The 27,212-nt window shown below is 37.2% G+C and overlaps 6 protein-coding genes and 1 non-coding gene across 7 annotated transcripts; 3 read left to right on the forward strand and 4 right to left on the reverse strand.

The window, feature by feature from the left end:
* Positions 1-10,100: 10,100 nt before the first annotated feature.
* On the reverse strand, positions 10,101-12,587 carry LOC117793832 (protein YIPF1). Its single transcript, XM_034634254.1, has 4 exons — positions 11,992-12,587; positions 11,727-11,933; positions 11,528-11,620; positions 10,101-10,602 (listed from the first exon to the last, which is right to left on the reverse strand). The coding sequence occupies exons 1-4, from the start codon at positions 12,457-12,459 to the stop codon at positions 10,309-10,311; spliced, it is 1,062 nt and encodes a 353-aa protein (XP_034490145.1). The 5' UTR covers positions 12,460-12,587; the 3' UTR covers positions 10,101-10,308.
* Positions 12,588-13,212: 625 nt separating this feature from the next.
* Positions 13,213-14,894, forward strand: LOC117793714 (breast cancer metastasis-suppressor 1-like protein). Its single transcript, XM_034634096.1, has 3 exons — positions 13,213-13,630; positions 13,700-13,944; positions 14,012-14,894. Exons 1-3 carry the CDS (start codon positions 13,435-13,437, stop codon positions 14,372-14,374), a joined length of 804 nt encoding a protein of 267 aa, XP_034489987.1. The 5' UTR covers positions 13,213-13,434; the 3' UTR covers positions 14,375-14,894.
* A 1,211-nt stretch (positions 14,895-16,105) lies between these two features.
* Positions 16,106-16,851, reverse strand: LOC117780985 (probable 39S ribosomal protein L49, mitochondrial). The gene is made up of 2 exons (XM_034617691.1): positions 16,712-16,851; positions 16,106-16,653 (listed from the first exon to the last, which is right to left on the reverse strand). Exons 1-2 carry the CDS (start codon positions 16,766-16,768, stop codon positions 16,171-16,173), a joined length of 540 nt encoding a protein of 179 aa, XP_034473582.1. The 5' UTR covers positions 16,769-16,851; the 3' UTR covers positions 16,106-16,170.
* Positions 16,852-17,564: 713 nt separating this feature from the next.
* On the forward strand, positions 17,565-21,476 carry LOC117780966 (homeobox protein 5). The gene is made up of 2 exons (XM_034617670.1): positions 17,565-18,085; positions 19,901-21,476. Exons 1-2 carry the CDS (start codon positions 17,932-17,934, stop codon positions 20,977-20,979), a joined length of 1,233 nt encoding a protein of 410 aa, XP_034473561.1. The 5' UTR covers positions 17,565-17,931; the 3' UTR covers positions 20,980-21,476.
* On the forward strand, positions 21,355-24,373 carry LOC117780974 (probable FAD synthase). The gene is made up of 3 exons (XM_034617681.1): positions 21,355-21,487; positions 22,452-23,142; positions 23,228-24,373. Exons 2-3 carry the CDS (start codon positions 22,540-22,542, stop codon positions 23,507-23,509), a joined length of 885 nt encoding a protein of 294 aa, XP_034473572.1. The 5' UTR covers positions 21,355-21,487; positions 22,452-22,539; the 3' UTR covers positions 23,510-24,373.
* A 245-nt stretch (positions 24,374-24,618) lies between these two features.
* LOC117780955 (asparagine synthetase domain-containing protein CG17486) lies at positions 24,619-27,212 on the reverse strand. Its single transcript, XM_034617659.1, has 2 exons — positions 26,797-27,212; positions 24,619-26,063 (listed from the first exon to the last, which is right to left on the reverse strand). Exons 1-2 carry the CDS (start codon positions 27,159-27,161, stop codon positions 24,740-24,742), a joined length of 1,689 nt encoding a protein of 562 aa, XP_034473550.1. The 5' UTR covers positions 27,162-27,212; the 3' UTR covers positions 24,619-24,739.
* LOC117794380 lies at positions 26,608-26,685 on the reverse strand. The gene has a single exon (XR_004618419.1). It is a non-coding gene; the product is annotated as a small nucleolar RNA U3 (small nucleolar RNA).

A 27,212-nucleotide genomic window follows, 5' to 3' on the forward strand; every position in this document is an offset into this window, starting at 1 on the left:
GCCGAAGACTGCTTGACTCGTACTGATTGAGAGAGAGAGCGACGCTCGCCCACCAAGCAGCGACTGCGACTGCGACAGCGGCAGCGACAGCGGCAGAGACAGTGAAGCCAACGTCAACGTCAGCAGGAGCAGCAGCAGCGGCCGCAACGTATCCTGTGTTGAGCGAGCGCAACAATAACAACAAATGCTTTAACTTGCCCCAACAGCGGGCGGCACCTAAAGGCGCCCCGAAAAGCTCCTGTGAAGCTCTCAACACAGCTTTTTCCGGCATCAAACTCTACACAAGGCTGCGCTGCCACTGCCGCAGCGACTGCGACTGCGACTGCAACTGGGACAAGTCTCCAAAGCAAAACTTGATTTCGTTTGTTGGCAACTGCATTTGATAATTTACAAACAAGCTACAGTTGACTTAAATATAGCCAACTGTACTATATAAGGCAACTATATATATGTGCATACTACATATGTATGCATAACTAACTTATATACGTCATCATTGCCGATATCATTTGCCACTAAAAATACAATCTATATAATCTATGTCATTTGCAGACATGTCCTCTTCAACTTCTGTCCTTCTCGTTGCCTTTTCATTTTACATTTTCAGTTATTTTTTTATTTTGCCCCGCATATATTTGCAGTGTGTACACACTGTGCACACTTGCAGTAAGTCTCAACTATACAGAATGGGATATACGCAAATCCATACGTATATATGTGCTTTGTTTCCACTAATTGAGGGCTTATCAGTTCATACAATATCAAATTTTCTCAAAGTATCCTTTAAGAAAGTCAAGTACATTTATTTTTATTCAATATGTTGGAAAAGGTTCGGTGGCTCGAACCATAAAGAGCCAGATAGGTTGGTTTAGCGAATCGTTATATATATCCCCGAAACAACTATTAAGAGCAGGGAATAATATCGGAACCGTTTCTGGAACCGAAACTCATCGTTCTATTTTTAGCACCGGAACAGTAACCGAAATAAATTCTTTTTCAAGAACCGAGGACTAGATCTAGAGGAAAAAAACATATTTGATCGATATTTATTGCTTAAGTGCAGAGGCCAAATCATGTCGAATTTGACATTCCGCTTCAAAATCGGTCCAGTTATGTGAGCTTTGGTTTTTGCAAGCTCAGAAATATTCAAATGAGATTTTTCTAGGGCAGTCAGAATTTAAAATTTAAAATCGATTCATATATAATTTAAGATGTTAACACAATAAACATAGGGGTGCATTAATTTTTCGAAAAAAAAAAGAAAAAAAAGTGGTACCCCATATTCGTAATCTACGGTCAATTCTAAGCTGTTTTTAGTCCCTAGCATTACGAAAATTATGTTTTAAGGTCTTTGTATTTGAAAGTCCTTGTTCTAGCACGAGTTTTGATACCAATCTTGTCAGGATCGGACTACAAATGCTAAAGATATGGTAATAATTCATAATAATAAAATAAAAAAAATCACCTTTTTCAACTTAAAAAGCGAGGACTTGGAAAATATCTTAGAATTGACCGTAGATTACGAACATGGGATACCATATCTGAATTTTTGTTTGGCCCATACAAATCGATGCACTCTAATAAACATAATTTGAGGTAATCTAATATGTTTAATCTTATTGCTGCAGAATGTAGAGATCAAAGTTGATAGGGATTTGGTACAAAAAGTAAGAATTCATTCTAATATTACATTGCACATTAAAAAAAACAAGTCTAGCTAGTTATTCCCCCTCTTTTTGAACATCGAACATTAATGAAGAGCTCTTGAAAATCCGCGTTGCAGATTATTACTTTAGCTCTGTTCTTTGAGTACTTTTCTTTTTAATAATTAGATACTGAATTCATTTGAGAGCTTTCCCCACTTCCTTGTCGTATGCAAAGTAAGGACTGCTGCAACTACCGTTAGATATATGGGAGAATCGCTCGGAGGGTTCGTCAATTGCAATTAGAGAGCTCAAGTTACATTCGGGTCAACAGCTGAAGGATAAAGAGAATGCAAGATGAAGAGGAAAAAAGAGAGAAACAGGAGAAGGTATAGAGAGAGAATGAGAGGGAAGAGTAAATGGAGTTGCTTTTGAACAATTTCAATTAATTAAAATAAATAATGAAATTATGTGCGGTTGCTGGGCCGTTGCCAAAGGCACCACCCGACCACCGAACCCTCGCACCACCACATTGCCGCTGTGGTTGGGTGGTGCACTGGAGGGACACTAGGCAACCGGATCCTAGCGTCCGCTTGGGCATTCACCATTCGTCTTATCTAAGCCAAAAGCTGTGCTGCATACATAATCAGCTAAGAGGGTGGTGCGGTGGTGTGGTGCCTCTGCTCTATATACGAAAATGCAGGCAAAACAAAATCAATGCAACTGCGCAAAGCACAGCGCAAAAAGCTTTCTGCATTTTATACTCCGCTACCAAAGTGTAGTATGATAATTTTTTGATTATGTATGTAACCGAAGGCATCTGCAACTCTAAAAATAATATATATTATTAATCAGGCAAGTCGATATACATAGCTATTTTCAAATTTTATCAGAATTTTTGACTTACAATTTTGCAATTAGTTACCATATCATATAGTTGCCTTAGGAACGATCAGTCCAAAATTAATGTTATTAAGATCTCTGTTGTTTTCAAGGATTTTTTAGCAGGTTTAATATAACCAACATAAGCATTTCTACAATCGTACGGCAAAATGTGACAAAAACTAGATGGACGGAGCTACAGTCGAGCATTCTCGACTGTCGGAGACCCCGCACTTACAATAGAAAAAGCTAAGACTGCGAAAATTTCAAAAATATTCTGCTCACTTGACGCCCTTGCAGAGCGCTGTATTACATTTTCGACTGATCATTTTGGTTACGATATTTTGAAAAACAAAAAAGTTTGTCATACTATGACTTGATTTTCGACCGATCGGTCCTATGTAAGCTATATGATATAGTGGTCCGATTTGAACCAACTTCAGAGAGAATGTATAGGACTAATCCTAATGCATATTTTATAAGTTTGGTTATGATATCTCATAAAACAAAAAAGTTTATCATTCTATGACTTGATTTTCGGCCATTCGTTCCCATGACAGCTATATGATATAGGGGTCCAATTTGAACCAACTGTAGTCAGGATATATAAAACCAAGTAAGATACATATTATATCAGTTTGGTTATAATATCTCAAAAAACAAAAAAGTTTTTCGATCTAAGACTTGATTTTCGACCGATCGGTCTTATGACAGCTATGTGATATAGTGGTCCGATTTGAACCAACTTCAGTAAGAATGTATAGGACTAACCTAAATGCATATTTTATAAGTTTGGTTATGATATCTCATATAACAAAAAAGTTTATCTTACTAAAACTTGATTTTCGACCGATTGTTCATATGGGCGCCATATGATATAGTGGTCCGATCAAAAAAAGAAACAAGCTTGACCTGCCTGCAATATAGAAGAATCTACGGAGTCTAAAAATCATTAAAAAGTCAAATTTGTAATAAGTTTTTTTTATATCTGAGTTGCAATTCGGTAAAACTAATAACTCAAATTTTTACTAAAATAAAAATATATATTATTTTTTAATAGTTTTAGAGTTTAGTTTTAGTTTTAGCGAGTATCTCACTGTCGAGCTCACTCGATTGTAGTATTCTTGTATTTGTTTCTCCACTTTGTTTTTAGTGAAAAGCTCCCGTAGGGGCGCTGCCTCTGGAGCGTGTGTAGACTTATGCCGGGGCGCAGTCGAGCCCGTGTAGAGTTCTTTCGGCAGCCTACCACTCCTCTCCGCCTCCTCCATTGTAGTTGAAATTGGAGCAACTCGTCACGGGGCTGCAACATCCTGCAGAACGCAGGATACACAACCGCCGACGCTGCCGCATCCGAAATTGTGTCAAGCTTTTGGCGAGTAGGCGAGGCGAAGAGACACGCCCCGAAAAAGCGCCGGCCGGCATCGGCATCCACACTTACCTACCTTCCCCCCCCCCTCCCATTCTCCTTCATCATGCGACTTTTTTCCATATATGGATTTGGTCAACTCTCATCTCTTTTCTCAATAATTGTAGCATCTCTTTAACCTTAACTTGACTAGCACAAAAATTGCGCTGGCATTAAAGCCATATAGGCCACTTGCCTCCAAACACGTGTCACACTCCCCCTCTCCATAAAAAACACACCAGCTCAACTCACGCCCCTTCTAATCAATCCTTACGCTCAGCCAAGTTCCTTAAGTCCGAAACTCAGATGAACTCCCAGTTGGATAAGCATGTGCAAGCTTCGAATAAGCTAATCAAATATGCGGAAAACTGGCATAAGGAAAAGGCAACCTAACCTATAAATAGTATGCCTATAAATAGTCCTTAGCTACGAAGAGAGTATATTTTAAAGACTGTTTAATTCCCTGTAAGTGAAGCAACAAAAAGTGTTGAACCAAATCGTACAGTTACGACAATAATGTCAATATGCTACAGAAACTGAACAGAATTATACTTACAACAGCCGTGCATACCTGCTTTTTACCCCTAGTACAGGGTATGCAAATCAACACACTTAAATGCTGAATTTAGCTAGAAAACAAAGACATTTCTATTAATAATTTCTCATTGAAGCCGCTTTAGTTTCAAGCAAGTTGGGATAGAATTGCAATTTTAATGAGATTAATTTATGATGCTCTTGGACATTTTCTCCAATAGCAAATAATTCGACAAATTTATGAGAGGCTTTCAATAGACTACAGAAATTCCAAGTATGATTCTTTTATATAGTTTTTCTACGAAATGAATTCTTTATAAAACTTTTCTACCAAATGAATTAATTTATTTATTAATTTACTTTCATCTTCGATTTTTTTTGATTTATTTTATATATGTACATATACATCTATATTCAATATGGATATAGAGTATCCAAGATGTAAAAATACATTGAAAAATCGACAACTTGATTTTCTGGAAAGCGATTTTCAAGTACTTAACACAATACTTTTTTTTTGACGATTAATCGAGTTAATTAAATCAATTTTCATGTCAACTTTTTCCATACTTTCCCCTTGATGCTGTTTAAATAAAAAAAATAAGTGTTTTGGGAAAACTCAATATTTGTAACCCATTGTATTATTTGACGAGTGTTCGACAGCTCGGTTGTTTTTTGACGATTTTTAAATTTCCATTTTACACTCGATTCACAGTTTGAATTTACATCACTAGTTTTTGGAGACATTTTTCCAGTCTAGTTAGAGAGTTCTGTTATGTCACTAAAAAAATAAACAATAATGTATAAAAAAACCCCTCTTATAGTTCTTATCAATTTAAAGACTTAACATTTTTGTCCGACGCTACGGATTTACCAACCTTAGTTTAACACAAATATAACTCTCTTTCCAAGACCAAAATATATAAACGGATAGTTCTCAAAGCATTAAAATTCGCCTGACTGACTGTTTTTGCACTTATTTTCGCTACATGTATGACTTTTTTCAAAGAAAAACATTTGTGGCCGGATTTAAGAGGTAATAAAATTGGGTGATGTCCGGATTACAAAGTTTACAAGTATAATGAAAATAAAGAGAAATGGCTTTACTTTCGACCAAACAAAAACAAAAAGAAAGGTTTAGGATATTAGCCAAGTCTTACACGATGCAGCTTTAGAGAATAGAAGCTGGAAATAAGATTTCTGCAACTTCGGATGAGTGAAATCTTGACCTCAAAGGAATAGCTTCAGTAAAGGGATTAATAAGTATGAACGTATTATAATATTAGTCCGAATTTACAGGGCAAAGTTTCGAAAGAAAATATATAATTCCTGTATAGAAAACAAAATCCTGAACAAAGTTCATGGCATAAAATCAAACTTCCATCTATTAAAATCAGAATTTACATCCTTAAATTAAGTGGATTTTAACGACTCGAATTGGCCAATATGTTTTATGCACTTTGGCTTAATCATCCCCCTTCTTGTCCCCCATGTGACCAGTCGGTTGCTGTTACTGGTCGACATTTTTGAGGCACAGGAAGAAACCGCAACCACATGCAGAGTTTACCCAGTCCTCAAGTGGCATTTTAACGCTTCAAATGCATAACGAGGGTGGCTGAATGGGTTTATGCAACACACACACACACACACACACATGACCGACTAATTGCTTTAAGTGGCAATGGGAGAAATTTCAAAAACAACAAATGTCTCACAAGTCGCTGCACATTGGCTAATTTATCAAAAAAAAAAAAAAAAAAAAAAGAATGAAAATTCTCAAAGCAGCTGTCGAGTGACTTCCGTTTCCGCAACGACAACGATGAGTGCTTTTACAAAAGGTAGGGGAAGGTGTCTGCCAGCCCCCTTCCCTCCTCAATTTCATTTCTACCCCTGATTCTGCTTCCCGAAACGCATACTAATCAGTTGGAAAATAATCAACATGGCCAGCGGCTGTTGGTGGCTTTATTGAAACTCTCATATGCAAATATATATTCGCGTACGTATTTATTTAACAAATATCTGTGGTTATTTCTGCATTGGCCGTGCATTTTATAAACATTCTTAGAACTTCGTAGTCGATCAATTCGCATTTTGAACTTCAACCAGACTTTTCAATATTATTATTATTCTTAATCTTATTATATTTATTATTTAAGTAATTATACTATATATTTTTACTACACTAAAAAAAAAAGACCAACTTCTGAAATTCATCTTAAATATTTTGTTCTTAAAATAAGACCATATTACTAATACTAAGAATATTTATTTAAAAATCGCAGTTTTTAATACATAAATAACAATTTTAAATTGATAAGAAAGTATAAATATGTCAAATTTTATTATTATTATATATTTCGAAATAAAACAATAAGAAAAATTATATATTACAAAAAAATTTCCTTTAATTTTTTTATTTTTTGAATTTTAAGGCTTCTTAGTTTTGAGACCAAAATCTTGATCTTAGAACTTTTTTTTATCAGTGTATATATGTATGTACTTATCCTCCCATCGGGGTTAATTTCCTTTTAAGCCTTTAAAGTGCTTTACATTTAATATTCATTGTAAGCTTTATTTGGATTAAACTTTTTCGTTCAATAAAAAGTAATCAGATAAATTTTACGTATACATGTTTGTATATGTAGTTAAATAGATTTCCACCTAGGGGGAATATAGTATACCTTTGAAATTGAATCAGTTATTCATTTATTCGTTCAGATCGCCATTTTTTCCAATCAATCAGTCAGTTTTTTATGCAGTCCATCAGTCAGTACTCTTTGTCAATTAGTCAGTCTGTTATTTTGTGAGCTATTTTTCAATCCATCTTTCAAGCAATCCACCAGTCAGTCAATCCACACAACGAGTTTCATCTTTTACCAAACATTTCTGCATTTAATTTATGCATATTTGCGCAATTTAATACTTATATATTCATTTTAATTGAAATGCATGAAAAGATAACTCGAATTTTGTGTTTCAATTACAAGTAACGTTTCCCATTCGCATTTGCCGCGCTGCTGCTGACATTGCGTATACGCCCTGCAATCCAAACTATGCAGCATTCCATTCCCACATACAAAGTCACATCATTTTCACGCATGAATGTATACGTGTAAATTCAGCTCTCACTCATACACTTACACACTCACGAGTGAGTGAAATGAGTAGAGCAGAGAGAATGCAACAAACGCTGTGGCTGTCTCGCTCGCACACAAATATATCGGTAAATCGGAAAGGAGAAAGGTGTAAAGGCAAAAGGAAGGTAACAGTAAAAGAATCATGCAACTTGCAAATGTTTTTCATGCTCGACTAGAACATACTCAGTGTTTTGGAAATGTTTCAGTAACTTTCGTATTTATTGTTAGATTTTTTGAAAAATTTAAGATACATAATGAAATTCAAATACATATATGTTTGTGTGTGTGTACAAATTATACCCTCATTTTATTGTATTAAATTTTTACAGGGTAAAAAAACAGACAAATCTAACGATGCGTTGCTGGAATATTTGCATTTGAAATTGAGAAATTATCCCTCTATTTATATGCATCGTATGTGCGTGTGTATGTGTGTGTATGACGTGATCAAATGTGTATGTGCATACACATATGTGCTCGATGAAAGTAAATATTGCATGTATTTAAACACTGCAAAAATGCACACGACGAGCGACAGAAAATTTCAAACTTAAATCAAATATTATTTTAATTAAAATTTATTCGAATCAATTTCTACAATTCATATAAAAGTATATAAATTAAATATTTCGATATAATTGAAAAACAACAAGTTAATTTTTTAATTTAAGTTATAGCCAAAATTTTAGTTAGCAATGTACAAAAATAATTGCCATATGAAAAACATTTTGTTTATTTACTTATTATAAATTTAAAATTTTAAGCTAGGAACTAGTCGTTGCTTTTATTGTGTCTACACTGTATTGCAGCAAGCATACATATGTAGGTGTACACTCACTCAGTTTTACTCTGGCTCTCACTGTGTATTCATGCAGCTCTTCTAGCGAGTATATACAAAGAACAGGGTGACATTTTGTGGTAGGTTCATGAATAAGTAAGTAAATACAGTGAACAAATTTTAATTGTGAAAAACTTAGCTTTCAATAAAGAATGCCATAATTGGAAATTCTTATACCCTGTAAAATTTTGCTAAAATTCATATTTTAAAGCTGAAAGTTCGTTGTGCGTGTATAGTATTTAAGCAAATTAATAAACATTTCCATAAATTTCAGATAAGCTCTATGGAAATTAAAGAAGTAGTTTTTTAAGTATTCGTTTTGTTGTTAATTTTTGTTGCATTTTTAATAAAACAACATCGGTCGAGTTTTTATGTCTGAGAAGAAACACCCAGTTTAAATAGATGTTGCACCCGTAGAAATAATTTGCACATTGCTGGAATAAATAAACCAAGCGAATAAAATTCACCAAAGCACATTTCAACAACAGCAAACCAGAATGAAGAGTGGTGGACAGAGAGAATGGTGGAGTTGTTGGACTGGGTGTGAAGAAGAATGGAGGATTGAGGAAACTCGTTGAGGGAAAACCAACAACACAATCGAATGCCCAAAAAAGCGCTGCTTGAGCGTGTTTTCTCATTGTGTTTGTAGGTGTATGTGTGACTGTGTGGGTGTGTGTGTATCTGTGTGTATGTGTGTCTAGAATTCAACTCAACTGGCATCCAAGTCAAAGCGAACACAACCCAAGTTGAGCCACCCCATCGCAGGGGATGCTCGTCACACGAATCTATGCACAAATATCTTTGTATGTGTGCGAGTATGTGTGTGTGTGGGTGATTGTATGTGTGTGTGTGTGTGCACGTGCTCGCTTTACCATTAGAATATTAGTGATGCTCTAAACAGCAACAACAATTGGGCAACTCTGGAGCACATTTTGTGAACCTGGAAATTAAATGCGATGCATATAAATTTAAGTATTTACATATACTTATCTTAAAGCTTTAGCCTCGACTTATTTACAATGCTCTTTATACCAAATAGAACGCTTTTAAAGTTATCAAATTTATGCTAGACCAATAATTTTAACTATTTTCATATAATATAATATAATCTTGTTTGGATGTATGAATTTATAAAAATTTCATTTATTTACCACAAAAGCTCAAAACTTTCTTGTAGTCACTGCGGACGGCAGTTCGCGTTAGTGACGAAAGCAGCACGAAGGGTGTTACATAATTTACCAACAAGCTTACGTATTATTATTTCTATAATATGCGTATATAAAGTTATACCTAACAAAATGCCCTAACTATCTATATGATCTGGGCTTTTACGAGATTTCCTTTAATGAAATTTGGTACAGTTTCTTCTTTTGGCAACAGTTATAACATATATTAAAACCAAACCAATTAGTTTACTCAATCATATAACTGTCGTAGGAATAAAACCTATAAAAATTACACTGTTGTATAAAAAATTTAGTACTTTTTTAGATGTCTTTACAAAAAGTCAAATTTTTTACATTTCAATCAGATCTAAAAGTATTATTTCCCGAAGGTAATCCTTCTTTGACCCATTTTATCATTTAATCATTAGGTGGACGACGGAGCCTTCCCTCTGAAGAGTTATAAATTGTAGAGCCCTTAAATCAAACTCATTTGTGTAGACTAACAATTAAGAATTTATTTAAAGTACAGCTGCAGTTCTGGCTGCATCCGGTGTATCATCTCGTTATATGCATCCATGTAGATATATTTGTCAGACCAAGGAAATAGGGAAAGATAAAAAAACGTGGAACTTAATGTACAACAGATATTATTAAAAAAAAGTATATTTGTCGCCTGTAATTTGCACAGGAATGTATATATTATCTAGCCCGTTTGATTAGACGGCGGCAGATCTCCGGACACTACTTGGGTGACCATCTTTTGTATGGCATTAACGGGTGGTGGCGGTGTCATCTTGAGACCCGTCAAAGGATCGGGTGGACTATGGAAGAAGTAAAGCAGAAATCCGGCAGCCAGAACAACGTGAGCACTGAGTATGCCAATGATAAGAAATAGGGAATACTGTGAATTGCGTAGCGCAGGAGTGAGCACGGCAATCAGCACGGTGCCAGAGAGCATTGCGGCCGTTATAACCAGCAGCCACTGTAATAATGATATCTGCAATAAAAACAAGAGTTTTTACATTAGAAACAGGGAAAAACTCAATAGATCTTTTATAACTAAATTTACTAAGTCAAATCAAAAAATATAACTTTAATAGAAGTTAAATAAATAAAGCTAAATGTCAAATTTAAATCATCATATTGTCTATAAATGTCTATAAATTTTCAAAGTGTTTCTACTTCTGTGTGTAGTAATAGTGACACGAGTCGAAATAAATATTTAATAGGGAGTAATAAAAATAAATAGAATAAAAAGAATATGGGCAATTCCACAGAAAGGTCCACCGCGGCCAAAAACTTAAATTTGTTAAATTTTCATTCGAAAAAAAAGTTTAAGCTACTTATTTAAACAATTAACACATATATAAGCCAACTAGAATGATTATTCCGAATGAATATATGAATTAATTGAGTTTTCTATTCAAGTTTTCTTACAAATTGACTTTCAAAATGGAGAGTATGTATTATATCAATTATTTAAGCAAATTTCTTTTTCTGCAACAAAAACCTAGGTGGAAATCTTGTCACTTTCGCGATGTTGCGTTAGACATAACTAAGAAATCTTGTAAAATAAATAAAAATAATAGTAACAAATCAAAATAATTCTTAAAATGGAAAACTACATTTTTATATTATGGTTAACGAATATTTTCTTCTAAATTACTCGCCACATTTCGCAGACTTTCGGATTTTTAAAGATAAAGTAAAAAATTACTTATATTTTTCTGTCGCGTTCGCGATGCATTGTTTTCTATAAATAATTCGAAAACGACAAGTCTTCAAAGCTTGTCTTTTTTAATGAAAATAGTTATGGTAAAAGGCATTAAACACGTAAGCAAACATTATATCAAAGGTAAATTTAAAGATACTGGGATACTGGGAATACCCATTTATGTTCATATATAAATAGAAATACTTACATTGATGACCCAGAGTATGGAAACGGGTATATAGATGGCCAAACTGTAGCCATAGATGCACATGAGGGACAACAAAGTGGGCGTGTAGCTCGCCTGCATACACCGAGCAAGACAAAATACATAAAAAGAAAGGAGAGAGAGAGAGCGCATGAGTGAGTAAGAGATGCAACATTCAAGTGCATGTCAAAGTTAAACTTACACTGTCCGTTTCAACGGCATCCGCTTGATCCACCGGCTTGAGACTATACTTAAAGAGTGCCCAGAGAATGGCTGGCAGAATGTTGGCATATAAAAATATGCAGGTGGCAGCATAAGAGACCAGATGGAAATTATAATGCCAGTGGTACTTTTCATTTGCCTGCTGCAAATAGCTGGCAATGTTACCACTAATCGCAATCGAGAAGATCTAAAAAGGAGGACAAACTTTAGTTTTATATTTTATATATTTATTTTCAAATACCTACCAGCGTTATGGTTATCCAGAAGGGACCATACAAATCCGGATTCTCGCCAATGTTCATGCGCAAATAGTTGGCAGCCGCGCGTTTTGGTATCATCGAGTTGACAATACGCTCCATCACCATATATGTGTCCACGTTAAAGAATTGCTGATAGTATTCGATGGTCAGAAAGGAGAGACGTGCACCGCCAGCTGCCGCATCCGTTGAGGCGCCTTGTGCACCACCAGAGCCACCGCCAGAGCCACCGCCTCCACCGCCAGTCATCGACTGTGCCGTATTACTCATATCATAGATAAGATCGGCCAGTGGATCACCACGTTGGCGCTGTGCGTTAAAGTTGCCGCTACCAATACCACCGCCACCGCCAGTTGCATGCGTTGGCGAGTTCACATTGATTTGTGCTGGTGCGCCGCTATTTGTTGCGCTGTAGTCGCGAAACTGTAGCAAATCATCGGCGGTCGGTGTTTCCATATCGCTGATGCCAATCACAATTGAATTGTCTAACGTTTTATGCCGCAAATCTAACACGTATTTATCTCACTGACTATTTGTTTTTCTCGTTTTTTCTCATACTCATACGTCAGCTGTTTACTTGGAGCTGCCTTCAACGTATTATATACAGTGCTGCCAACTTGTTAGAGAAAAATAAATAGCTATTCTGGCTGGAAAGCATTCGGAAAGTAGCTGAAATCGCGCTGCAAAATGGATAAACACAGCTCATTTAGGTGAACAAGTTCTCTTGTTCTTTCTCACTCAGATTGCTCAGTTTCTCACTTGTTCATTGTGATATGATACATAGTATGTATTACATACATAGAACTAAAATTAAAAAAATGTGTATAGTATATTTTGAAAAGACGAGCAAGAACTCTAAATTAGCTAACAGAATCTTTGCAAAATGTTCTTTCCGATCTACAAGTGCTAAGGAAAACTAGAGCAAAGATGAGCAATTGAACAAAACAGGACGACTGATTAGGCATGAACAACTGAGCAAAATAGAATTTTCAAACTGTTCATAAAATTTTTTATTTTTATTTATCACAAATTATTGCTAATAAACTAAAAAAAAAAACTAAATCATAGCCATATTTCCAGCTAATTTCAAATTTTTCTAGCATCGATTTTTAAAAATAGCCAGAACTAGCTTTAAAATAGCTAAGCTGCTCGAAGCGATACATCGATATGCTTAAGCAATCGATAACATTGAAATGTACAACACTGGAGCTCGTTGCGTCGTCAGCCAACACTTTTTGCAGCTGCAGCACAAAACAATTCGCAGCTCCAACATTTTTCACTCGATTTGTTAACAAAGTGGGAGGTATACAAAAATAATCAAATCAAATCACAGTTGTACACCGCCGTGCAAAACGAGTGCTATTGTCGGCAACAATAACAATAACAGCAACGTGACCGCGTGAGCAACATAAACAAACGAGAGGTACACAAATGCCAGTAAAAAATGGCGAATCGGATGCTGAGGGCGACGTCTCTGGGGCAGAGTCGGAGCACTCGAACTCTAGCCAGGCACACGACACCTCCGACGAGGAGGAGGAGGAGGCCAATGAATGCGACTCCGATGATTCATCCGAAATGGATGCCAGCGAAATTGAGAGACGTCGAGCTGAACATATGGAAGACTTGGGTATGCATAAATTGGCGCCAATTTTGTGGACTTCAATTGTAAATAACAATTATCCGTAACCATTAATAGCGAGCTTGGAGCGGCAGTTTAGCCAATTGCGAGAACAATATTACTACGAGCGAATCAGTCTCATTGAGCGGCAACTGTCCGAGGTGCGATCTGGAAGATCCGAGGAGTTTGTACAGCCACAGAAGGAACTGGACAAGGTGTATCGCACGCGGATTGAGGTCGCCGACGTCTTGCGCAAGTTTCGCCTGCAAAACATTGAACACAAATACTTGTCCGAGGAGCAGGCAGCCTCCCAACACTTTGAGGTATGTTCCCAACCCAATCTCTAGGCCAAAGTCACCATATCTATATGCATTTTCATCTTGCTTACAGAGTGAAAAGCAAATGACTTTAGATTATCTGCGGGAGGATCTAATGGAGCGCATACGACGGCTCGAGGAGGATCGTCACAATGTGGAGATCTCGTGGGATAATTGGGGCAATGACAAGCGGCAAAGTAAAGTGCGAGGACCGGGACGAAAAAAGGCAGTCACTGTTACGGGTCCCTATGTTGTATATATGCTGCGCGAAGAGGATATTATGGAGGATTGGACCATTATACGAAAGGCGCTCAAACGATCCTCAACGGCGGCCGTGGCAGCAACTGGCGGTGGTGCCACATCAACGGCGGGTGGAGTCAGTGGTCTGGTGGGCGTACCCTTAACGGCCACCGCAATGGCGGGGGCCAATGGATAACGGTGGCGTGCAGCTGCTGCTGCTTATGCCCATGTGCATGCCCGCAACACGGAATTTACCTGACACAAGCGGCTGCTCCTCCACTCACCTCACTATTGTTGTTAACTGCTGCCCCTAACATTATCATTACGATCTTACGATTGCGATCTTACGTTCAATTATGCTATGACTTATTATTGCTTAGTCTAAACAAACACACACAAACAAGAAAAACAAAAAATCAAGAAAGATACAACAAATGTAACTAATTTTAAGCGCATACATTTAGTATAAATTAATCTAGTTATAAACTTATGCACGCAAATTGTATATAATGAATTATAAAACTTTTGAAAGCTCCATGAATAACGCGTACCACGTTGTTGTCCGAGAAAACATTGTGTAATAAAGGTCACACATCCCCGCAGTAAATGCATGTAATTTATTATATGTATAATTATTATATAAGCATATATATTCTAGACTCTAGAGACGAACATCAAATTGTACACAAAATAAATCCCATTTTTTTTTCTCTAAATTTTTCGAATATCAATCGAATTAATTGTGTAACGCATTAGATTTTAAACAATTCTAAAACAAAATGTAGGTAGCCGAAAGGCTTACACAGTCACTGCTGTATGAAGTAAACAAATAAAATTGTGTTATATTTGTTCCGAAAAATATTAAAAAAGCGAACAAAAATTTAAGTGACTCAAATAATTTGTTTTTTTTGTGCATATTTTTAAGTCGAATTTCATAGACAAATAGACGGAAATATTTTTCGGGAGTGCAATATATGAAAATCCTAACTATATATGCAACTAACTTTAGTTTTCAAGATCAATGAAGATTTTGTTCCTTGAGATATTTCAACCAAAAACACAATCGCGGGTGTGCCAAGAATCCCATTCAATTTGGTCAAAAAAACAACTGACTCCTTTGCTTTTTCCGAGTCAATTTACTGAAAAAAAGAAATCCGTGCTTTATCTGTGTCCTGGGATATTTAACTTGGATTTTAAAAGTGATTTTGCTGTAATACCTTTCGGTATAGCTTTTTACATTCTGATCAAATTTGATGAATATGGGAGTACAATATTCTAAAGAAAATTTATTTTTTGTATATGGTATAGGCTTTTATTATTTTTAAGATTAATTCGCTGAATCTAAGTCTATATGTATTACAGTTTCCAAAACAGCCTCTCAAGAACTTGTAAGAACTTCTTCTTCCCTTCTTAAAAGAACTTTTCTGCTGAATTATCCTATAAAAATTTGATTTTCTGACTATATCGAGTCCTAAACGCGAAAACATTGCAAGCGTCTATATTGAAATTTACAGAGTAAAGTATTCTTTTAGTTAAAAAAAAAAATGTTATGTGAAAATTTTTTGTCGAAACTTGATATATATATGTATATACATGATATATTTTATGTATATAATCGATAATAAATCAAATACTTGAAGTGTAGATGCGTTTGAAACTTATTCAGGGGTGTTCCAGAAAAACAAACTTACCGAAAACCAACCAAAAAAAAAATATATATTTTTTCGAAATTTTGTGAAATTATTTGTCGTAACTTGAATTGCGGTCTTTTTGATTATTTTATGTATATAGATAATATTTCAAATACTTGCGATATATGTAGATGAGTTTGAAACTTGTAGGCTTATTTACATCAACAAAAACATTTTATAACAATGTCGCTATTTGCGTTTAGAACTCAATATCGTCACTATATCGAAATGTTGTATAGTTTAACATTTAATTGTTTATTGCAGCACATTTCTAGGCAATTATAACATGAAATGGAAGCAGCTAAAAGCCCTTAGCCTTGAGATGCTCCCGCAGCACGTCCACGTAGTCGCCATGGATGTGAATCTGACCACTTAGCTCGTTGACACGTGTGGCACACAGTTTTCCATTGCGCGCACGCTCCACGACGGCACGGAGATCACGTTCCAGTGCCCAGATGTCACCCTGGACGCGTCGGACGACGGTTAGGCGACGCTGACCGCGGAAGCGGGTGTGCAGATAGACGGGCACCATGTGATTTTTGGTGCGTGCCACAAAGTAGCCATCAGTTGTGCCATCGCTTGCCTGTGGCTTCCACCCGGATGGATATGCCGCCTTGGCGACCGGCTGTGGCACTGTTGTTGGCGGCAGCAGGCGTTCCACGAACTTCCATTCGGGCGGATTGTGTACAACCTCAACTTCGGGATATTGATCCAACGGTTGCACTTCCCGGGACGAGCGAAAGTTGGACAAGAGTGCGGGTTGTGTGTGCAATGATCGCGTGAGCTGTTAATTGGCATTTGTTGTATGAATAATCAATGGCACTTGTCGGCGAACCACTCACCTGTGTCAGTCTGTGCTGCAGCAGACTGGTTACCATTAATTTAGCACTTGCTGCCATATTTTAAGTCAATCTAAAACAAAACAAGTCAGCGAGCTGGAAATTATGTTACATATGCGCTCAGTGAACTAGTCGCGGAACCGGAGTTGGAGCCAACAGTTGCCGACGTTGCCACAGTGAGCGAAAAATTTTGTGAGGAGCGGCCTTTTGAATTTTTGTGACGAGCCAAAACGCATTCAAAAAACAAACAATTAAATTGGCTTGTTATATTATATTGTAAAATATAATTGTTAGATATTAGATTTAATACAAATAAAATAGAATAAAATGCACACATTTTACAAACATGTGGACTAAACGAACAACTTGCCAATATTATTGGTGCTGCCACTGTTCGCTAAAAGTGTTGGGAAGAGCGACACATTTAAATTGGCGCCATATTTATTCATAAATATGTAAACATGCTGCAATGTGCCAAATTACATATGTACATATGTATGTACATTATACATGTATGCAGTTCCATAAAATATGCACATGCACTTGTGCACACATGCAAGGCTGACACAATTTGCAATGCGTGTGATGGTTTGTGTGTGTGTGTGTGTGTGTCTAATATTGCATGCAACAAATGCCGACTGCGACGTCATCGTTGCGAGTTAAAGCTAAAGCTTTTTTTTGCATGCACACACATCCGCATACATACATAGTCAAACACAAGCTTATTTTAATCATTAACGCTGCAGCTGCTTTGGATGTGTTGTTGTTGTTGTTTTGGTTATTGTTGTTGCTATTGCTGTTTGCTGCATTTGATGTTTGGCATTGTTTACGTTGCAGCTTTTATTTGTCAGCTTTTACGCTCAGTTTCAGTTTCAGTTTTCTCAGCGCTTTCGTTGCGACAAGTTGTTGCTGTGCCATAGCAAAAACTCAAATACAAAATCCAAAATAAATAACAATAAAGTGCTACTCGTTTTGTTGCAGCTGTTGAGCGCGCGCAAAATCTAAAAAAAAAACAAGAAGAAAAAATCCAATCGACTGCACTTGACTCCCCCACTCCACCTCCCCCAACTGACAGCTGCAGCGCGCGCATTTACCGCTGAAATTGTGTGGTGTAATGTATTTGGTGTTTACTGTGGCTGCTGCTGCTGTTATTGTTGTTGTTATTTTAACGGTGCCACAGTCAGTGCAGTGCCAGTGTTGTAAAGCGTTCACATTGCGCGAGCATGGCACGCAAGGATGATCCCGTTTTCAATGTGAAATTTGTGGAACTCGTTGAGAAGCAGGCTTGCTTGTGGAACTACACGCATCCGGGCTACAGCAAAAAGGAGGAGGTACAAAAAGCTTGGCAACATGTGGCCAATGAGATAAAGGACACAGGTATAAGCATTAGCAACAATTACAAAACAAAAAAAATACAATAATATTGCGAAAAATGCAACAAATTGAAACAGAAACTTTTCATTTGTAGATTTCCATTTTAGTTTGCTTATGTATGTTTTTTTTTGTGTTTTCTTTATTTTTCGCATTGCAATTGCGTGCTCATTTGATGTGCGAGTGTATGCGTGTGTGTGTGTGTGCATGTAGCTGGCGCGCGCCTATGATGCAAGCTTTTCACTGCCCCTGTCTGTACATGTGTGTGTGTGTGTGTGTATCTGTGTGTGTGCAATTTCAATGCAATCGCAATTTGTAGTCGTGCCAACTCACTTGCACTTACTCGCCTGCGTTTGTGTACATACAGTGACTTCCAGCTTAATGAACCCACTACATTTTTAGCCATGATTTCTTTTCATTTCTTATACATTCCTATTATTAAATACAAATTCTTTATTTAAATTTAAACATTAATAAACAAATCTTTTTTAAATTATATTTTTATTTCCGTTTCATTAAGAGATAAATTCATTTCAAATTTCTAAATTTCAAATGAGCTGAGAGCCACTGTACATACATACATATACGTAAATATAAAGTTGCCCGTATATGAGTGTGTCCATGTGTGCGTGTGTGTAGGTGTGTCACTGTGTCACACACAGCAATCGCAGCGCGCGGCGTTTGCATGCAATTAGTCGTTGCTTTGCTTGTTGTTGTTGTTTCTGCTGGTGCTGCTGTTATTGTTGTTTTTTTATTGCTGCTGCTGCTGTTGCTGTTTTGCCGCTTTTGGCATGTAATTAAGTTTTTTTTGTCAGCAACTGCCGCAGCCTTTAACCACACTGTACTGCAGCAACGATCATTTTGCTGTCATTTACAACACTGCACAGTGTCCCTTATTGGGATTAAGCGCACTTTTTAGGTTAGCTTCCAATTAGATGCAAGCTTTTAAATTACAGTAAATCTGGGGCCTTCCAGAAATAAAAACCTAACAATAAAAACCATAAATATTTGGTTGGATTACATATCTGGAACACGCGTGAATAATTAAATTATTGAGATTTTGGAATTTTATTATAATTATTTATAATTATTGTTTGAAATGATTTAAGTTTTTTTCATAACGAATGATTAGTTACTGGAACCGTTAACCGAAACTCAGCGTTTTATTTTTGGCAACGAAACCGAAGCCGTTACCAAAATAATTTATTATTTAAGAACCGAAAACCGACACATTTGAACAATAATAGTTTTTTTTTTGCTTTATATTAAAAAAATATCATACCTTTGTCAAAACTGAACCGATTTTCGAACGAAATGTCATTTTGATAATGGCTAAAACTTCAAACTTGAATAACTTTGTCAAGACGGTTCCGATTTTCAAGTGGAATGCCATTTTAATTATGGTTTGACCTCTCTACATTCATTCCTTATTCAAAGTCAGTTCGATTGAATATCTAGACTGAGACTGTTCAATAATCGGCTCGGAGTAAATAACGATCAGTTATAGAGGTTGCTTTAAAAGAAACTATAAAGAATGTTGCAGAAGAATTAATGAGTGGGTGTTTAAAAAGGGAAGGAGTTTAAAAAGGTACTCTAGAGGGTATCCTAGAGGGTTTTCTATAGCAAATTGAGATATTAGAATACATTTCAGAATTGTTCAGTTGCTCCTTACGCTACTCATGCCAAGTTGATAGGTGATTTGTTCAGGGATTTTATGGCTTCATTAATAGCGCATTTACTGTCATAAACACACACACACAAGCCCCCCAGCGAATGTGACTACACTTTTATAACTTGTCTATTGTCTTGGTCTAATTTAAGTGCGCAACTCGAGGGAACGCTGGCGAACCATCAGGAGCAGTTTTCTGCGATCCTTGAAATTGGCCCGTACACAGACGGGACGAGGCAAGCGTAAATATTATTTGTCCAAGTACTTGCAGTTTCTGATACCCTACACTAAGTCGAGGGCGTGTCACAAGCAAATGCCACCGAATGCCCATCAAAATGCCAATGCCACGAGCAATTCCAATTGCAATCCCAATCCCAATCCCAATTCAAATACAAATCCACATCCAAATCCAAATGGAGGCATGGTGTTGCGCAAACCAAGTACATCGACGACGGCAGCAACATTTTTGGCCACATTGAGCACACAGCCAATGACACGAATTGGACAGATGCGACATCACAGCAATGCGAATGCGAATGCCATTGACCATGATGAGGACACCAAAGACAGCAACGATAGCGATGCAGTTGGAGTTGTTGCTGCAGCAGCAGCAACAGTTGCTCAGCCGTTGGAAGTGCAAGTGTCTGAGGAGGAGCAGGATCAGCAGGATAATGATAATGATAATGATAGAAATGCAACACAGACACCACTAAGATTGCAGGCCATCAAAGTGGAGCATCAACAACATCACCAGCAACAGAATAACGATAAAATTGTTGCTGCTGCTGCTGCACAACATTCATTGGTCACACTGCCGGTGACAATGGCGGCGGCATTACGCAATAATCTCGATTGGACGGAGTTAACCGAGTGGCTAAAAGGCAACAGCAACGCCAACCAGTTGCAGTTCCATCACCTACACCACAACAACAACAACAACAGCAGCAGCCTAAACCACAACAATATGTTGTCGCATCATGGACATATTGTTGGTACAGCAAACACACCGCCACCAACTGCCAGTACACCAGCTCCAGCATCGCTAGCAACATCTGGAACTGGAGCTGGTCTGGGATCAGCAACAGTTGCTGGTACGCCGCCAGATGCGGATTATTCGTTTTTAATCAGCCTGCATCCCTATTTGAAGGAAATGAGTGGCAAACAGAATCGACGCTTTAAACAGAAGGTTGTCGGTCTCATTGACAATGTTCTTGACAATGTGGATGTTTAGCTAACGAGCAGCAATATACAAAAACACAACAACAACAACAACCGACAGTGCCCATTCGTTATACATATTTTATATATAACTAGCAACTAAATGTACTTGTATTGTTTTTTTTTTTTCTATGTAAAGCGTATATTGCATTGTTTTTGTTAAACTTTAAACACACAAACACACAGAGAGACACATTTGTTATATGTAAATTCAAAAATCGAAAATATGTAATTCAATGCAAATAAAACGCTTTTTCAACACAACACATTTCAAATAAACGTCGCGTTTTACAGCACTATTCTTACCGTTGCCAGAGTGCTGCAAGCCAAAGCAAACTAGTTCGTCTCGTGAACCAGTTACCAGACAGCTGATTTGTGCGCTTTCTGGCAGCGCCATATGGTAATTACTAGAAATTTAAAAAAATATAAGGAAAAAAGGCGAGTCAGCTGCGAATGCAAGCTGCATTTTAATAAAGTTTGCTGGCGATATCAACAGCAGTAACATTCTCATTTTAACAATTGTAAGTAAAAGCAGTGTGCGAGTATTTGTTTGTGTGAGTGCACGTGTCATTATGTGATGTAATTTGTGGTGCAGATAACGCAAAATTTGCACAAAATATGTTATTGTTATTATAATTGTTTTATGTTGCCACCAGTAATCTGGAATATTGTGCATTCAATTGGCTGTGCAGTAATCTGCAAAAACCAAAGACAAAATATTATTATTATATAAGAAGGTTCACTCTGTTGTGCACTGTGGTGAAAGTTAACATGATTATTGTTATTTAGACCCTGTACTTGAAATTTACGGAGTCGATTTATTAATTGCCAGCTGAGAGCAGTTGACCTAGAAAAATTTAAAATTCCAATCCGGGGATATAAAAAAAAACATTTTTATTGATTCAAACATCTAGAAAAACTCATTCATAAAAAAAAGAAAACAATTTTTTTTTTGTTTTTACTTTTCTTAAGTTTAGTGAAAATTTTTTTAATACCCTGTATTTGAAATTTACAAAGTCTGTTATATTTGATTTCAACTAAAAGCAGTTAAACTAGAGAATTTTAAAATTCAAGTCTGATGATATTCCAAAAAGTGTAATGATTCAAAAAACAGAAAAAACAAATAAATTTTTTTTTTTTTTTAAACTTCTCTTACGTTCAGTGAATAATTCATAAAATATCAAGTAAAATTTAATAATGAGCTAATTGTATCAATTTTCTTTCTTTCTAAAATTAATTCATTTTGTCCCCGCAAATAAAATAAAATGTAACAAGATCACTTTTAAAAGCTACGGTCTTGAGTTTTAGTATGAATATTAAGTATTAAAGTCGGAATATATCATAAAAATTAGATAAAGAACTGAGAATAAACTCAAAAGTTATTCTATTCTGTGAATGTTTATGTTACAGGAACTCTAACAGTCGAGCTCACTCGACTGTATCTTTTTCTACTTAATAGTTATATTGTTTGTGGTTTTTGAGCAGATAAGAGAGCGGGACAATGGCACGGTCGAGTTAACAAGCAGAATTGTCAGTCAGTCGGTCAGTCGGTCAGGAATTGAATTCATTCAACATGAACAAATGTTGCATACAGACGACACAACAGGCGACGATAACAAAGTCGTCCAATATTGTTGACATGTTCCCCAACAAAAACAACAGCAAGAGCAACAACACCAACAACACCAGCAACAACACAAGCAACAACCAGAAAACAACTTGCAACGGGAGCAACAGGAGTGCATCCTCATGTGTCAACAATTGTCCCGTCACAATCACACCGGAGATTCGTGTGCATATTGAAAGAAGGCTTCAGACAGCCTATGATTTCTTTGAGGAAACACTGCAATTGTATCGTGTGGATCAGTTGATATTTTGCTTTAATGGCGGCAAGGATTGCACGGTCCTTTTGGATCTGTTGATGCGCTATTGCCGATCCCAGGGTATTGCCAGCAAGGATATACCCATGCTCTACATTGAGTCGGATGATTCATTTGCCGAGATCGATGAGTTTGTCTCCAGCTGTGTGCAGCTCTACGATGTCCAGTTGATCAAGTATAAGGATTCACTAAAGGTGGCACTCACCCACATGACACAGGATATGCCACGGATTAAAGCCGTATTTGTGGGTAGCCGCAATACGGATCCATATTGTGAGCGTTTGCAATCGATGCAGGTTAGTTCTCCTCTCTCTCTCTCTCTCTCTCTCTCTCTCTCTTTCACATGCACTCTCTCTCACTCTTTGCTCTCTTTGATTGTAGAAAACGGACAGCGATTGGCCGGAAATGATGCGCTTGAATCCATTGCTGGAGTGGAGCTATCACGATATATGGCATTATATACACATGTACAAAGTACCCTATTGTCCGCTGTATTCTCATGGATATACATCGATTGGTTACAAATCCAACACGTTGCCCAATCCGCATTTGAAACGCAGCTGCAATCCAAGTCCGGACGCAACCGACTCCGGTTGCTATAAGCCCGCATGGGAGTTGGCTGATCCCACAAAGGAGCGTGCCGGTCGCATGGCCAAAAAATGATCTATGAGCCTTCTCCTTACCAATTTAGTTAATTCCATAATTAGCCAATTATGCAATTTGTATTGTAAATAACTTTATATATATTTTATAAATTCCCTTTGTACATAATTCTGTATGTCCGTTATGTACTTAGCATACACTTAAATATATATTTATATATATTATTTATAAATGTATATACAACTTCATAGCTCGCCCAATTTCTTGGGAATATTTCAACTTTGCAGCTGTGGAATGTAAAACCAAAACACATTTTTAATACGATGAAAATTAAGCTTAAGCAAAACTTATTTTAAAACAGGTCTTAAGCCTAATTTTGTGCCTCATACTCTGTTCAAGTTTTGAGTTAAACTTCACTTCAGAGTTAAGCGCAGCTAGAATTGAAAATACAGTAGACTCGCACAAATTAAAACCACTTGATGTTTTGGATAGTTTAATATTTCAACCTTTTTTTTTATTCCTTTCAATAGTGATCACAAGATTTTAGCTAAACATAAAAGCTTAACATTTTCATATGTAACCCCAACAAAAACCTACCTCTACACTTTTCATAACAATACGAGTTTTGCGAATTCCTCTGCTCTTTTCTTCTGTTGAGAGCAAAGTACGAGCCTGGGAGCAAAAAATGGAATTCTTCGAATTCGCTCACAAATTAGCACGCTATTAAAATTGTCTAGACTTACATAGAAAATTCTAGCATAATAAACGTTGTACTTTTTAATTCTATAATCTTATATAACTATTTTTTTTAATAGAAAAAAATTAGTTTTAAGTATTCCTTGAAGGTAAATAAATTTTAAAAAATTATTTTGTGATTCGGGTATAAAACGGAAATAAGGGTATAAATAAGAAATGTCTTAAGCTTACTTATAATTTGTAATCAATTCAGTTGCTGATAAATCTGATCTAATAAATAAGTTTCATAAAATAAAGATTTTGCAACGCATAAAAAAATTTAAAGAAATATTTTCTACATTTTGGAAAACAATTATTTGGCAGACAAGTGTGAGCAATTTTAGCTATCATCATTGTAATATTAAATAAAAATTTTTAAATTAATTCGCTGACATTTTCAAACCATATTTTAAGCCGTTATTCATTTGATTTGCTGAATTTGATGATGTTTCTTGAAAGATTATAAAAGGTTAAAGTTTGTTCTATCAAATGGAGTCTAACAAAGGGGAAACCTTGTTTAAAAAGTATCTGAATGTCTGATTTTGGCCCAAATAATCAATTTAATTGCAAGGACTCGAATCTGAGATACTCGGATATTTGGTTGGCCTGTTGCTTCTTGTCGGCAATGCGGGAACCGAACTGAATGGCGCGTTTCTTGAGCAGCACCGCATCCCGTAATCCCAGACTGTAGCCATAGAGACGGAGCAGCAACTTATCACCGACACCCTCGGGCAGCGAGTAGCAACAACGCTGTTGTGGCATCAACGAGCGCACAAATTGGGAGACATGCTCCTCAATGAATGGGGCACGCGCCGTCTTGCCACAGTCGGCAATGACACGATCATCACGTGCCAAATTCCGTGCCGGAATGCGTTGCCAATCCATCTCCAGTTCATGGTGCAATGTCTTCAGATCGTTGCCAGCTCGTCTGTAGGCATTGCGATGTCTCGTGTAGCCACCAAAGAGTTCATCGGCGCCGCTGCCCAAGAGTGCAACACGTGCCGTCGACTTAGCAGCGGAGGCGGCAAACCAGAAGGCACAACCGAGAGATTCATCGAGCACCGTTTGGAGTGGGTAGATCAATTGATGGATATGTGAGCTCAATTGTTGTTTCAATTGATCGCGTGTCACATTCACTTCATGCAGCTGCCACATGCGTTGCGGGCACAAACGTTGCAGTTCCTCGTAGGATTGCTGTGACGTCTGACGATCCGGCACATTCCAACTGGACTCGGTTGTGGCACTTGCAACCCTTTCGAATGCCACATTAATCAGCTCAATGGGCTCCGTTTGTGGCACAAATTTGTCGGCCAACAGCGCCAAAATGGTGCAATCAATGCCGCCGGAGAAGAGCACACATATTTTGGCATGTCCACACTTGCCACATGCCACACAATTGCGGCAAACGGGCGCTGTATTCAATACACGCTGTGCCACTGAATGTTGCAACAATTTATCAAAGGTTTGCAGCGTTTTTTTCAGCTGCCGATTGTCCAGTAATCTCTCATAGAGCTGCTCCAGCTTTGGCTCCGTTTTGTCCACTAGATCATAAAGATCGTAGATATCCGTTGTTTGTACGCCGCTGCTCAGCCATTGCGGCGCTATGGGGCATGCCACATGCGTTTCCCAGCGCATTGTGGCGTTCAGTATTTGCAGCTGTTGCATTGTGCCCTCATTGAGGCACTGCCAAGGATAAAGTTCACATTTGTTAAATGCGGCAAGCTTCAGCTTATAGAGGCCGAGAGGTGGCAGCTCCAGCGAACTAGTCTGCCTCAAGTGGCATGAGGTGCTCAACAGCCTGATGCACTGTGCGTCCCTCTCGATGATTAGCGAATTTCGGCCCAGAGCATCGCGGCAAAAGTACAAAGTATTTTCATGTCTACAAAGTAATAATAATTATAATTAATGGATTTAATAGGTTATTATTCGAAATTTGTACAGATTAAATCTATATATCCGCATTCACTGACCGACTCACTGATCATTACACAGCCCTAACCATAGGACCTACTATATATATAAAACTCTTTGCTCCGACTCACTGACTCGCTCACTGATCATTGTGGAGACTAAGCCGTTAGACCTAGAAAGCTGAAATTTTCACGCAACTTAGCTGAGATGATTTGATCGGGCTTTTAAGCGGCTTTTTGGAAAATTCGACCTGCTAGTTTGTCAAATTTGGGGTTCACACTTGGAGTGAATTGCTTAGTATGAAAAAGCTTGATCAGAGACAAGCTGAGTCTGTCTTTAAGTCTGTTTCTAAACAACAAGTCTCTTAGTTTTGAATCTATCTTAATAAAACTTGATACAGGTTATTTATTTTTGATGTTGGCAGGATCGAATAACTATATCAAATAGCTGTCATGGGAACGATTGGTCAAAAATCAATATTTAGTTTAAAAAGCTCTTCTATTTCTTGGGATACAGTTAAAGGCTTTCAGTTAGTGTGAAAGTAAGAAAAGAAGACTGACTACAGAAATGATCCTGTGAAGTACAGTCTTACTATATACTTCTTGAGATACATATATGTATCCCAACCAATCTGAGATATTGAAGAAATCGGTCAAATGGTTATCATTGTTTTACACACAGACACACACACACACACACACCTATTGTAGAGAATGAGGCAGTAGGGACCTTGCAGCTGTTGCAACAACAATAACAGCTCATTGTCGCTGTTGCATTTTGTAAGCTTTTCCATTAGCCAAGCGCTGTCGGATTGTGTTGCCGGTTTGTCTGTCTCCAAATTGTACAAATCTCCATTGAAAAGTAGCGACAATTCGCCCTTAGTTATGGGTTGCTTTTGAGGCGCAGCGCCTTGTTGCCACAAAACGTTGCCGGCAAGCAGCACGTTATCAATTAAGTACTTGTCATTAACATCGGGTCCACGATTATGCAGCAGTTGCTCCAATGCACTGTGCAATTCACATGCTACCTCATTATTTTCACTTATTGCACAAAATATTCCGCACATTACACTTAGAAAACCTCAAATTGTATTTACAAACAAACAAAAACAAACGTA

The sequence above is a fragment of the Drosophila innubila genome, chromosome X, assembly GCF_004354385.1.
Source record: "Drosophila innubila isolate TH190305 chromosome X, UK_Dinn_1.0, whole genome shotgun sequence".
Lineage (NCBI taxonomy): Eukaryota > Metazoa > Arthropoda > Insecta > Diptera > Drosophilidae > Drosophila > Drosophila innubila.

Coding starts and splice junctions, on each gene's coding strand:
- LOC117793714 (XM_034634096.1), top strand. CDS start 13,435: ATGCCAGTAAAAAATGGCGAATCGGATGCTGAGGGCGACGTCTCTGGG. Junction 13,631..13,699: donor TGAACATATGGAAGACTTGG/GTATGCATAAAT, acceptor AACCATTAATAG/CGAGCTTGGAGCGGCAGTTT. Junction 13,945..14,011: donor CAGCCTCCCAACACTTTGAG/GTATGTTCCCAA, acceptor TCTTGCTTACAG/AGTGAAAAGCAAATGACTTT.
- LOC117780955 (XM_034617659.1), bottom strand. CDS start 27,161: ATGTGCGGAATATTTTGTGCAATAAGTGAAAATAATGAGGTAGCATGT. Junction 26,064..26,796: donor TGCCTCATTCTCTACAATAG/GTGTGTGTGTGT, acceptor ATTACTTTGTAG/ACATGAAAATACTTTGTACT.
- LOC117780966 (XM_034617670.1), top strand. CDS start 17,932: ATGGCACGCAAGGATGATCCCGTTTTCAATGTGAAATTTGTGGAACTC. Junction 18,086..19,900: donor CAATGAGATAAAGGACACAG/GTATAAGCATTA, acceptor GTCTAATTTAAG/TGCGCAACTCGAGGGAACGC.
- LOC117780985 (XM_034617691.1), bottom strand. CDS start 16,768: ATGGCAGCAAGTGCTAAATTAATGGTAACCAGTCTGCTGCAGCACAGA. Junction 16,654..16,711: donor TGCAGCACAGACTGACACAG/GTGAGTGGTTCG, acceptor GCCAATTAACAG/CTCACGCGATCATTGCACAC.
- LOC117780974 (XM_034617681.1), top strand. CDS start 22,540: ATGAACAAATGTTGCATACAGACGACACAACAGGCGACGATAACAAAG. Junction 23,143..23,227: donor AGCGTTTGCAATCGATGCAG/GTTAGTTCTCCT, acceptor CTTTGATTGTAG/AAAACGGACAGCGATTGGCC.
- LOC117793832 (XM_034634254.1), bottom strand. CDS start 12,459: ATGGAAACACCGACCGCCGATGATTTGCTACAGTTTCGCGACTACAGC. Junction 11,934..11,991: donor TCTGGATAACCATAACGCTG/GTAGGTATTTGA, acceptor CCTCCTTTTTAG/ATCTTCTCGATTGCGATTAG. Junction 10,603..11,527: donor CCATACTCTGGGTCATCAAT/GTAAGTATTTCT, acceptor TTTTTATTGCAG/ATATCATTATTACAGTGGCT.